A 14,453-nucleotide genomic window follows, 5' to 3' on the forward strand; every position below is an offset into this window, starting at 1 on the left:
CTTTGAGGTATAGCCATAGAGTGTCAACCTAGAAATGTAATGCCCCTAATTAATAAGTTTTATATAGCCTATGGACAGTCTATAAACATTTTGGTTTTTGAATTAGTTGATAAATCATGATTGGCGTAGTTCAAATCAAAATGAATACCATGAATTTTCAGAGTTCAGTCTTTTCTGGTTTTTGAGAGAGGGAAAGGGAGAGAATTCATTATGCCCTGAAGTGCAATCTAGGGTTATTAAAATCTTCTGTCACCTCTATCCAGTACTTACATGAATGCAGAATTAACTGTAGAAATCAAAGTCTCCATCTGCTTACAGAGATTTTTATAGGATAGATACCTTTCTATGAGTACATATGTAGCCAAAATTTCTTGGGTTTAATTTAATCCTTGTGGAGGGAAATTTATTCTTGAAAACATATGGACCATACCAGTTGGATGTCAACATTATGGCATTATTTTAAGAATTATATTTGTTTCTGCTGATATTAACATAAAATATGAGTCAGAATGATGTAGTAGTATTGTGCAGGAGGTCTTGCTCAAAAGTTAAAAAGACCTGGATTTAAAGTCTACCCTTTAACACACTTAGCTTTGTGACTTTCAGCAAATCAGTTAAATATCCAGTGCCCAAGTCAATTCATTAAGATGGGACATTATAAAGAGTTGTAGATAAAAATCTGTGGGGAGATTTTCTACATTGGGAATTAGTATATGTAGATGAAATGTTACAACTTTAACAAAATCATTGTGTGCTTATTAATATTTATATAAACATGACTTCACAAATATAATAGTGACAAGTAGTAATTATACAGAACCTACCACATGTCTGGCACCATGGCTTTATAATTAATATCTCATCTGTTCCTCATGAGAACCTTAGAAAGTAGGTGCTATAATCATCTTACAGTTGAGGAAATTGAAGCAGAGATTAATCGATTTGTTCAAAGTCACTCAGCTAGTTTTCTGAAACCAGATTTGAACTCAAGTATTCCTGACCCTCAGCTCAATGCTCCATACACTATGCCATCTGGCTGCTTCTAAATACAGTATAATATTCACTAGTTTGTAATATCATTAAAGTTTTAAAGAAGACAGCTAATTTCTATAAAATTTATTATTTTTAGATCATGTATTCAGAAAGTAGAGGATTGGATGCTTAAATTTTTATTAATTTCTAGATAATTTTCAATGATGTGTGTAGAGTAGTCAATAGAAAGAGGAGATGAGATTTATAGATTTGATCATGGAACTGGCATTAACTTTTCTGAATTTATTCTTTCAATATTTCAAGGTTTACTGATGTCAATTCCTGCCAAGATTATTTTTTTTATAACTTTTAATCAATATACTCGAATTTCTTTTTAAAACCAGAATGATTACTACTTTCACAAAAAGGAGCAGGAAAGACTTTTTCTTTTTTAGGACAAAAATAGTCAGACATGAAAATGTGGTCAGAAAGGCTGCTTACAAACCTATGTTCTTTTAAGAAGGAATGCCTTACCTCCAAAGAGAGTATTTCCGGAATATCCCTAATGAGTGTGCTGCAGTGGAAAGACATATTTTAGAACTTTGGTTAAGTAGTTTCCTAAGCCTCAGCTTCATCAGTAAAATGAATGTATTTTACTAACTGGGTTTTGAGGTCCTGTTCAGATGTAGACACATGGTCATTTAAAAAAAATCACTCACTTCCTATCCATTAAAACAATTGCATTTTAGGGTCCGTGCAATTGTCTATCTATTGTCTATCTATTCTCTATCCCATTTGAGTTCATGTTGTGATTCAGGGTTGATCCTTACATTTTAGGCTGGATTTAAAAATACTAGGAAAGTTTTTCAAAATAATTCTCATATCCTGTCATAATGCTGAAGTTTGGCAAGAGCACATGAAGATATTCACATTGTTAGAAATGCATATTTAGGCAAAGGAAACAGGTTTATATGCATTTTTTGGGCAAAAGAAAGTTAATACAGAGCTACTCACCGACACAAATCTGATCCAGGGAGGTATTGGGAGAAGCGTGAATGAAGTAAGGGAATTAAACGAAGGTCACACCATCTTTTTTCCCATCTCAGACCTGGTGAAGTTGGCCATGATGAACATGATAATGTATCCTAAAAAAAAATTCAGAAGCTCATACCACTTTCCAAATGTGTATTATTGAAAACATGTATTACTATATCATTTTTGAAATTCTGTATCACAAACATTTCTCAATACAAAGAATGATTTTTCCTTAACTGATCAAAATTTAAATTATGTAATGCTAGGAATGTAGCTATAGTTGGCAATTTATTCCTCACCTTTTTGTGATACAGTGAAAAATGATTGGAATAATTATATCAAATAATGTTCAAAGCTATTTTAGCACGATATTTGTTCCACAGAAATAAGAATTAGTAACACATGAGAAGGAATTAGAAATTAAACATTGCTTTGAACTCACAAAGAAGATTTTAAAACAGAATTTTATTTTTAACAGAAACTTAAATCTATTCCTTTATAATTGGTGTTTAGAAACAAGACACAAAAGTTTCCTCTATCATGGTTTCTTAACCCAGGATCCTAGATCTTGTTGTTTTTAATAAAATTTTTCATGAATGTATTTTAATAGAATGATTCCCTTTATATTTTTATGTTTTTAATTTTATGTTTTTTTTTAAAAACATTCTTAAAAGAGTTTCAACTTTGTCAAGATCCTGAGATGCTGCCTAAGCAAAGAGCAGAGCACTCCTACACGAACTCATTGAAGTTGTAAGCCCTAGCCCAAGCCTGAAGTGAGGTCTCAAGTGCTAGCACAAGGCTGTCCACAGTATCCAAGCTGGTGTAGGTCCAGAGTGGGGCTCCAAGAGCATGCTCCAAGCTCAAGCCTTGATCTGAGGCCTCAAGCCTCAGATGAAGGCAGTCTATAGAGCATCTCTCTGGAGTAAGCCCAAGTGAAGGCTCAGAGTCACTGCCCAACCTTATAGAAAAACCAGAAAACCTAGATAAAGGCAGCCCACAGTGTGCCTGGCTGATGTAGGCCCAGATTAAGGATTCTAGCCCCTGCTCAATGCTGCAGTGAGGAACCAAATCCCCAGTCCAAGACAGTTGTCAGCTTGGCTGGCCTGTACAAGCTCTGAGTGAGCCTGGTACCTTGCCCAACACTGAGATTAGGCCCTGAGTCCCAGTGTAAAGTAATCCATAGCTCTGAGTCCTTCAAGCCTTCAGTAGTCCCTGGGGGAGACTGAATCTGCAGTGGAAGGTAGCTTTCAGAGCTCCCATCCCACATGTCATCATACCAAAACTTACAGAAATTCAGAACTAGAGCTAAAGGTAGCAGCAAAGAAAGACTAAAGGGCCCAATGAGATCAAAGCAACTATATGTAAAATTTCAAGTAAAAACCAAATAAGAAAGGCAGAGGAAATATGGGAAAGATAAATGAAAGCAGTGCAAAGCAGAAACGACAAAATGGAAAAGGAGTTACAAAATACAATCAAGAAGAGCTGGAGTTGACCAAGTAGGAAAGGACACTTAAAAACTCAAAGAAGAAAACAATTTCTTAAAAATTAGAACTGAGAAAGTAGAAACTTATGACTTTCTGAGAGGTCAAAAAATAATAAAACAAAATCAAAAGAATGAAAAATAGAAGAAAACATGAAATATCTCATTGGAAAAATAACTGACCACCAAAATAGATCCAGGAGAAATAATTTAAGGATTTTCTGGACTACCTGAAACTCATGATCAAAAAAATCCTTAAACTTTATTCTCATTGAAATTTGTTCAGAAAGAGAGAATAAACTATAGGTTAAATAGGATAAAATAAGATGAAGGAGAATACAGAGTTGATAATTATAACTGTGAATGTGAATGGGATGAATTCAGCCATAAAACAAATGAAAATTGCAGAATAAATTAAAAACCAGATTCCTACCAATATATTGTTTACAAGAAATACATTTAAGCCAGAGAGAGATACAAAAGTAAAGTGTAGGAGAAGAATTTATTGTGCTTAAACTGAAGCAAACAAACAAATAAATAAATAAACAACCATATAAATAAATAAATAAATAAAGTAGGAGTAGCAATCATGATCTCAGAGATAAAGCAAAAGTAGATCTAATTAAAAGATATGAGGAAGGAAATTACATCTTGATAAAAGGTACCATAGACAATAAGTGAAGAAATATCAATTATAAACATATCTGCACCAAAGGGTATAGCCAAAAAAATTTCTAAAGGAGAAATGAAATATGCTTTAGGAGGAAATAGAAAATAAAACTATACTATTGGGTGTTTTTATTTTCCCTTCTCAGAACTCAATAAATCTAATCAAAAAATAAATTAAAAAGTGAAGAGAAAGAAATTTTATAAAAGTTAGATTTAATAGATCTCTGGAGAAAATTGAATGGAAATAGAAAGGAATATACATTTTTCTCAGCAAAACATAGCCCCTATAAAATAATTGACTATGTATTAGGGCATAAAACTTCACAACAAATGAAGAAAAGCAGAAATAATGAATGTATCTTTTCTTTCTAGATCATAATGAAACAAAAATTATAAACAATATGAGTCCATGGAAAGGAAAATTAAAAATTAATTGGAGATCAAATAATCTAATTCTTAACAAGAGGTATGTGAAACAAGTTATTGAAATAATTAATAAATTCATTAAAGAGAATAACAACAAGGAGACGTCATATCCAAATTTATTGGTTAGAGCCACACCAATACTTTGAGGGAAATTTAAATCTCTAAATGCTTACATCAATAAAATAGAGGGGAAAAGCAGATCAATGAATTGGGCATACAATCAAAAATTTTAGAAAAAGAACAAATTAATGACTAAATATAAACCATAAAAATTAAAGCAGAAATAATAAAATTTAAAGTAAGAAAACCATTGAACAAACAAATAAGAATTTGGGTTGATTTTATGTAAAAAGAAATAGATTAATATAGCATGGGTTAATTTGATTTAAAAAAGGAAAGAAGAAAATCATAAAACCAATATAAAAAAATGAAAAGGTAAATTCACCAATAAAGAAGAGGAAATTAAAGCAATCACTAAAAGCTATTTTGCCTATTTACATGCCAATAAAATCTGACCATCTAGGTGAAATGGATAAATATTTACAAAATTATAAATTTCACAGATTAACAAAAGAGGAAATAGAATACTTAAATAATCCCATCTCAGAAAAAGAAATTAAATAAGTCATTAATAAACTCCCTAAGAAAAATTTCCAGGAACAGATTTATTGACAAGTTAATTAGATCAAACATTTAAAGATCAATTAATGGCAATATAATATAAACTATTTGGTATCAGGTGTGAAGCAAGGATGCCTATTTTCACCATTGTTATTCTATACTGTACTAGAAATGAAAGCTTTAGCAATAAGAGAAGAAAAAGAATTTGAAGAAATTAAGTAGATAATAAAGAAACTAAACTATTACTCTTTCCATATGATATAATGGAGTACTTAGAGAAGCCTAGAGAATCAAAATCAATTTAAAAAAAAGTTGAAATAACTAAAAATTTTAGCAAAATTGTAACATACAAAATAAACCCACATAAGTCATTAGCATTTCTATATATTAACAACAACTCTACCAACAAGAGCTAGAAAGAAAAATTCCACTTAAAACAACTCTAGATGATATAAAATAACTGGAAATTTATTTGCCAAAGACAGTTATTATATGAATACAATTAAAAAAACATTTCACACAAAGGCATATCTAAACTGTTGGTATAATATAAATTGCTCACAAGTAGCCCAAGTTAATACAATAAAAATGACAATTCTACCACAATTAATTTGCTTAATCAGTGCCATACCAATCAAACTACCAAAAATCATCTTATAGAACTAGAAAAAATAATAACAAAATTAATCTGGATGAACAAAAGATCAAGAACATTAAGGAAATTAATAAACAAAAATGTGAATGAATGTGGCCTAGCAGAACCAGATATCAAACTATTAAAAAGCAGTAGTCATCAAAACAATATGGTACTTGTTAGAAATTAAATGCTAAATTTATGGAATTAGGTAAAAAAAAAATGAATGGGGGTAATTGACCTTAGCAATCTAGTGTTTGATAAACTCCAAAACCTTAGCTTTGGGGTTAAAAATTTTCTATTTCACAAAAGACTGCTAGGAAAACAGAAAAATGGTATGACAGAAATTAAATATAGACCAACGTCTCGCACCCTTTACTGAGATAAGGTCAAAATATGTTTCTGACTTAGACACAAAGGTTTATTATATCACCATCACAGAAGAGTTTAACTGTCACATCTGAGGAGAAGTGAAGAATTTAAGGTTAAACAAGAGCTAGGGAACATTAAAAAAATGTAAAATGAATATTTTGATTATATTAAATTTAAATGGTTTTGTGTAAAAACCAATGGAGCCAAGATTAGAAGGGAAATAACAAATTGTGAAAACACTTTTATAATAATTTTCTCTGATAAAAGTCTAATTTCTTTAATATATAGAAAACTAAGTCAAATTTATAATACAGGCCTTTCTCCAGTTCACCTTAGTCAGAGGATATGAGCAAGCAATTTTCAGACAAAGAAATTAAAGCTATCACTCTTCATTAGAGAAATTCAAACTAAAACAACTCTGATGTAACACCTCACACTTATCAGAATGGCAAAATATGACAGCAAAGGAAAGTGATAAATGTTGGAGGGGATATAGCAAAATTGGGATACTAATGCATTGTTTGTGGAACCTGATTCAACCATTTTAGAGGACAATTTGGAATTATGGCCAAAGGAATAGAGAAATGTGCATGCCATTTGATTCTGTAATACTACTACTAGGCCTGTATCTCAAAGAGATCATAAAAAAGAGGAAAAGATGCACTTATGCAAAAACATTTATAGCAGCTCATTTTTGGTGGCAAAGAATCGGAAATTGAGGATATGTCCATCAGTTGGAGAAAGACTGAACAAACTGTGAGCTAGGATGATGATGGAATATTATTGTGCTACAAAAACAAATGAGCAGGATGATTTCAGAAAAATCTAGAAAGACCTTTAGGAATTGAAGAAGAGTGAAATAAATAGAACCAGGAGAACAGTGTAAAGAGTAACAGCTATATTGTAAGATGATCAACTGTGAAAGTCTTAGGGACCTTCCTCGATACAATGATCAAGGACAATTCTGAAAGACATCTGACAAAGAATGCTATCCCACTTCCAGGGAAAGAATTGTTGCAACTGGAATACAGATCAAAGCATACTATTTTTCACATTTTTTTAAATTTACATTTTTATTTTGTGGTTTTGATTTTATATGAGTGTTATCTCATAACAATGACCAATATGGAAGTATGTATTGCATGATAATACCTATATAACCCAGATCAAATTGGTTGCCATTCTCTAGGACAGGGGAGGGACCAAAGGAAGGGAAAATTTTTGGATCTTATAATTTTGGAAAACGTATGTTAAAAATTGTTATTACATGTAATTTGGAAGATAAAATAGTTTAAAAAATTAAAACAAACAAATAAAACTAAATTATTGTGGAAACCTGCTCTGATATCCTAGAAACGAAGGGTAAAATAGAAATGGAAACAATAAAAATTGAAAGAATTCACTAATCACCATATGAAAGAGATCCCCTAATGAAAACTCCTAGGAATATTACAGTTAAATTCCAGAACTCCCAAGTCAAAGAAAAAATACTTCCAGCAGTCAGAATGTCTACAGAGCCACAGTCAGAATCACATAACATTAACATCTACTAACTTAATGTGGGGAAGGAAAAACCTTACAAGTTTCATATAGTCCTCTTTCATTTCATTTATTTATTTGTTTGTTTATTTAAAGTTAAGGGACTTTATTTTTTAACATTTAATAATATTTATTTTTTAGAAAAGTTATCATGATGACACGATTCATGCTCTTACTTTCCCTTTCACCCCCCCCCCCGACAACTTCTCCCCATAGCCGATGTGTATTTCCACTGGTTTTAACATGTGTCATTGATCAAGACCTATTTCCAAATTGTTGATAGTTACATTGGTCTGGTAGTTTTGAGTCTACATCCCCAATCATGTCTGCCTCAACCCATGTGTTCAAGCAGTTGTTTTTCTTCTGTGTTTCCTCTCCTGCAGTTCTTCCTCTGAATGTGGGCAGCATTTTTTTCCATAAATCCCACAGAATTGTCCTGGGTCATTGCATTGCTGCTAGTACAGAAGTCCATTACATTTTATTTTACCACAGTATATCAATCTCTGTGTACAATGTTCTTCTGGCTTTGCTCCTTTTGCTCTGCATCAATTCCTGGAGGTCTTTCCAGTTCACATGGAATTCCTCCAGTTTATTATTCCTTTGAGTGCAATAGTATTCCATTCCCAGCATATGGAAACTATAAATAAGTTAAGTAAACACAGAATAGTATACTTGTCAGATCTCTGGGAAAGGAAAGATTTTAAAACCAAGCAAGAGTTAGAGAAAATTACAAAATGTAAAATAAATGATTTTGATTATATGATTATATTAAATTAAAAAGTTTTGTACAAACAAAAACAATGCAGTCAAAATCAGAGGGGAAACAGCAAATTGGGAAAAATATTTATAACAAAAAACTCTGATGGGGGTGTAATTACTCAAATATACAAGGAGTTAAAGCAATTGTATAAAAAATCAAGCCATTCCCCAATTGATAAATTGGAAAGGGACATGAGTAGGCAATTTTCAGATAAAGAAATCAAAAGTATCAATAAGCACATGAGAAAGTGTTCTAAATCTCTAATAATTAGAGAAATGCAAATCAAAACAACTCTGAGGTATCACCTCACACCTAACAGATTGACTAAAATGATAGCAGGGGAGAGTAATGAATGTTAGAGGGGATGTGGCAAAATTGGGATATTAATGCATTGCTGGTGGAGTTGTGAACTGATCCAACCATTCTGAATGGCAATTTGGAACTATGTTCAAAGGGCTATAAAAGAATGCCTGCCCTTTGATCCAGCCATACCATTGTTGGGTTTGTACCCCAAAGAGATCATAGATAAATAGACTTGTATGAAAATATTTATAGCCGCGCTTTTTGTGGAGGCAAAGAACTGGAAAATGAGGGTACGCCCTTCATTTGGGGAATGGCTGAACAAATTGTGATATATGCTGGTGATGGAATACTATTACACTCTTTCATTTTATTCTACTATAATAAAGAAGATTTGTCAAAGATTGTAAAAATAGGAGTGATTAAAACAAGAATTGCATATGTTTCTACATTGTGGAGGGGATGTAAAGATTTGTTGTTCAGTTATTTCAATTGAGCCAACTTTTTTTTTACCTCATTTCAGGTTTGTTGTTGTTGTGTTTTGTTTTTTTTTGATCAAAAACACTGAAGTGGATTGCCATTTCTTCTCCAAGTCATTTTATAGATGAAGAAAATGAGGCAAGCTGGGTAATGTGATTTGCCCAGCACCAAATAGCAAGTTTACCTATTGTTAAAAATAAGTAAAGGAGTTCTCTCAAATTCTTTTAATGAAAGGAATATAGTTTTAATACCTAAATTCAAGAGAGTACAAAAGAGAAAAAAAGCTATATACTAATTTCCTTAATTAGTATTTATAAAAAATAAATAAAATGTTAACAAGAAGATTACAGCAATAAATCACAAATTTCACATATTATGACCAGTTAGAATTTATACCAGGCTGGTTCAGTATTAGGAAAGCTATCAGCATAATTGACCCTATCATCTAAAAAGCAACTGAAATTACATGATTATCTCAAAAATGCAGAAAAAATTTTTGATAAAATATAAGATGTTTTCACATTAAAAAAACAATAGAAAAAGAGGAATATACTGAGACTTAAAATAGTAAGTAATAGTTATCAAAACCACAAGAAAGCATTAGCTGTAATGGGATAAACTTGAAACCTTCCTATTAAAATGAGTGTTGAGGGGGCAGCTGGGTAGCTCAGTGGATTGAGAGTCAGGCCTAGAGATGGGAGGTCAGAGGTTCAAATCTGGCCTCAGATACTTCCCAGCTGTGTGACTCTGGGCAAGTTACTTGACCCCCATTGCCCACCCTTACCAATCTTCCACCTAGGAGCCAATACACAGAAATTAAGGGTTTTAAAATAAAATAAAATGAAATGAGTGTTGAGCAAGAATGTACTTTCCCCCCTCTTAATCAATATTCTGTTAGAAATGCAAACTTTAGCAATAAAAATATGAGAATTTATAAAATTTTAGTTTGTAAATTTCATTTAATTTTAATTTAATGTAACTTCTACTTTTTCTCACTTCTGAGTTATTCATAAATTACTTCTTTTAGGCTCAAGCAAATTGACTTATTTTTCTAGCTTTTAATTAAATTCTCATTATAAATACTGGATTTTATATGCAAATAAGTAGAAATTATGATAATTTATTTCCATTATATTTTAATAGACGTGAGCCACATTATAATTCATTTAGAGTGCATTTGTTTTTGTCTTAGCTTTGGCAATCTAATGTGGAAGGACCACATGTGCGATTCTTGCACAACATTTCTACCCTTGTAATTTAAGTAGCTGAAATTTTTTATTTTTTTCAGCATATCTGCAGCAGTTAAGTCATTTCTCCGTGGTACAATTATTTTTGAAAAATTGAGTGCATTTCCATCAATCAATGCCTATCAAAGCACAAAGAACACTTAATTAAGATTCTGGTCATCATTGGTTGTAAGTGGGTCAAGTTTGACTTTGATCAGTGAACAGCTGACAGTTTTTCTAGTCACCAAATCTTGAGAATATGGTTAAAAGCAGAATATTTTCTCCCATAGCTCTGGAAAGTCTTACAATAATAAATTCTGTTGTTCATTAACACAGTCTATACAACTGAAGGGATCCCCAATCTTTTACACTTTAAATGTCATAAAATTTTGTTTGGCTTTCTTAAGTTCTTTTTAAAAAAATTATAATTCTGAATGCGATATTTGCCATGTTAGTTGAGGGCAACTATTAAAAATAATAATTTTAGGTGAAAATCATGGTTTGAACCACATAAAATAAAATGAGAGATATCTCTGAAGCCTAATATGACTTCAAAAATTAACTGAATATAATCTAGACGGTGGAGGCTTCATTAAATAGCACACATTTACTTGAAGACTATTTGAAAGTATTAGAGTACTGAAACGTCAATATAAATTCTAAATTCAAGGAAATAAAAGTGAAATTCATCAGTCAAACAAAACTTAATAAACTAAAAACTAGGCATCACTGTACCTAGCATATATATAGCACCTTAAAGTTTGTAAAGTATCTATGTTAACTCATTTGATTCTCACAACAATGTGTGGTGGATACTATCATTATTTTCAGTTTACAGGTGAGAATATTGAGAAAGGTTAAATTATTTTCCCATTGTCACATAGATGGCAAGTATCTGAAGCCATATTTGAATTCAAGGGTTCCTGATTCTAAGCCTAATGTTCTCTCTGCTGGGTCACCTAGAATTAATATAGATATAGTCCAGAAGGGAGTCCCATTGTTTTCTGTCTTGGTCAAATAATGTATAGAGTATTCTGTTCCTTTTTCCCATCACACTTTATGAAGCACATTGATAAAATAGAGACATAAAATGGAGATAATCCAGAGAGGGGAGGTCAGTATAACGAGGATGCTTGGAGACTCTGATTTAAGAGGACTTCTTAAAGCAAGGGACATTTTTATTGTGAAGGAAAAACAAAACAATTAAAGGTGAATATGAAGTCACTTCTCAGTATTTAAAGGACTGTCCTTTGGAATAAAGTTTAGGTTTGTTCTGCTTGGCTTTAAAGGGGAGAGCAGGTAGCAACAGTTGACAGCAAAAGGGCACATTTATCCTTGATGTGAGGAAGAGTGTCCTAATAATTATAGCTGAATAGTGGTGAAATGAGCTGGCTGAGTTGATTAGATTGTTTAACTCAATATGGTTCTTCAAATCTTAAATCAGTGACATGTCAGAGATGTCAGAGGCAATTCTCAGTCAAGTTGACTCAGTTGACTTCTGAGGTACTTTCAAACTCTAAGATCTTGGGTATGATTATATGCATGATTTCTTGGTCTCTTTACATTTTAGTTATAATTTGTTATAATTGTTTGGGCAAATCTCTAAGTTGTAACATGCACTGGTTGAAGAAGTTTTTTATTGAGTTACCTATAACATTGAAATCCTAGAACCAACTCCTAAATGATAATGATAAAACATGATGAAAAAGTATAAAGTACTTTACAGAGAAGACATAAAAACAAAAGCAACACATAAAATAAATAATGCTAATTGACATCTATGACTGGTGACTTAAAAATTTGCAAGTCAAGTTTTATTTACTTAATTGTGTTTTTAAAATCATGAGATCCATCACTTTCCTCTTGATAGAACTTTTCATGGAATTAACTGGATTATCTGTGTTTTGGAAGGAATAAATAATTTTGTTTTATATTCCTACAAATATATAGCCCTCTAAATGAGATCTATAATGTGATTAGTGACTATTTTATCACCATTCAGGGCCAATGCTTTTCAGCTTATAGCCATGTCAAGAGAAATGTAATGCTTTAGTTGTCTTGATAAAATATGTATTTCAAAGCCCTCCAATAAACCAAAGAAGATAAATTAGTCTCTATAGAAGGCAGATTAGTGTTATGAATTGCACCTGGTATGATGTCATGACGTAATTTTTTATGAATCTCTAGTGAAGGCTCTGGGTTCATCCACTTCACATGTCTTTATTGTTTCACCTTGTGTTAGCAGGGTGAATAGAAAAAAAATAATCATGTACTTTTTTTTTTTGTTTTAAAATAATCTTTGTGCTTAGGCCTTGGCCTGGTTCATGCCATAATCTTATTTGCTATGCTTTATGGGAATTTTCATGCTAAGATGCATCAAAAAACAATGAAATTGTGTTAAAGACTTTTTATCAAATGTACTGATGAAAAATAAATGGTTTTGAAGGCATACTAGTTTTGTTTTTTGATGGTTACAGAATGAAACAGTACCTGAAACTTATATAATACTTTAGTTTCTAGGTACTTCAGAAACATCGTCTCATTTTATCCTGAGATAACAATATAACCAAAAACAACCTTGAAAGAATGGTTTAAAATGTATCAGTGAGGGGGCAGCTGGGTAGCTCAGTGGATTGAGAGTCAGGCCTAGAGACAGGAGGTCCTAGGTTCAAATCTGGCCTCAGACACTTCCCAGCTGTGTGACCCTGGGCAAGTCACTTTGACCCCCATTGCCCACCCTTACCACTCTTCCACCTAGGAGCCAATACACAGAAGTTAAGGGTTTAAAAATGTAAAAATGAAAATAAAAGAAAATAAAATATACCAATGATATAGCTATTATTAGTCCCATTTTATAGATAAGTTGAGTATAAATTGGTTAAGTAACTTGCCCATGATAATACAAGTTATATCAGATTCAACACCAAGCCTGGTATTCATCCCACTATTCCACACTAAGCCTTTGTTCTTAGCCATACTTGTTTCTACTCCCTGGTTCTATTAATTTTTACTAACTGTTTTAACAATCATTTACTTAGAGAATGTCAATAAAAATGAGCACATACATAACAACAGTAATAAAGTATGATGCTCGAATGGGGTTGAATTAACTATTCTCAGCAATGCAGGGATACAGGACAACTCTAGGGAACTCATGATGAAAAAGGTAATCCACTGCCATAGAAGGAACTGATGGAGTCTGAATGCATATTGAAGCATATAATTTTAACTTTCTTTCCTCCATGAATTTTTCTCTAGTATAAGTAACATGTGTCACCTTTCATAACATGATGAACATGGAAATATGTATTGTCTCATAATATATTTATGACCTATATCATATAACTTGTCATCTTGGGGAGGAGGAGGAGAGGAGGGAGAGAAGGTGAGAAAAAATTTCAGAAAACAATTATTGAAATTTGAATTCATATATCAAAATAAAATTCTATTAAAAAAATTGCACACAACTCCCTTCTTATGTTAAACTCAACAATTAAAGTATCTCTTTGTCATTTCTTGTCCTAGCACTGTGATCCTCTTATCATACCATTAATATTTTTAGTTATAAACTAGCCACCAATTCAGACACTACTATATAGTAGTCCCATGGCTACATAGTATAATTGTGCCAAGGCTATATAGTATAATTGTGATAGCAGTCTAGATAGCAAGGATTAAACTCAAACACCATAGATAACCAGGAGGGAACCCCTGTTAGGACTTCCTTTAGATTTATAAACATAGGATCAGGTCTGTGACTTAGGCTCCATACCTACTCAGCTACATTGACTGAACCTCAATGGAAAGGAAGGATCAGGGGACTCAGATGAACCATGTGACACCTTGGACAGTTAGAAGTGAATTAGAGATAATATTGCATATTTTATCAAGTCTCTACCCATTCAGAGGTGTGAGTTCTGCTCTTCTGACTAAAGGGCA

At 32.2% G+C, this 14,453-nt stretch overlaps 1 protein-coding gene across 1 annotated transcript in view; it reads right to left on the bottom strand.

Annotated features, from left to right (window-relative positions):
* The window catches only part of SNTG1 (syntrophin gamma 1), a 504,168-nt gene that overhangs the window by 320,106 nt on the left and 169,609 nt on the right, over window positions 1-14,453 (bottom strand). Inside the window, exon 9 of the mRNA XM_044682770.1 lies at window positions 1,987-2,117. Coding sequence (XP_044538705.1) covers window positions 1,987-2,117 — 131 coding nt within the window. The remainder of the gene's footprint in view (window positions 1-1,986; window positions 2,118-14,453) is intronic.

This window comes from Gracilinanus agilis, chromosome 1 (genome assembly GCF_016433145.1).
Source record: "Gracilinanus agilis isolate LMUSP501 chromosome 1, AgileGrace, whole genome shotgun sequence".
In the NCBI taxonomy this organism is placed as follows: Eukaryota; Metazoa; Chordata; class Mammalia; order Didelphimorphia; family Didelphidae; genus Gracilinanus; species Gracilinanus agilis.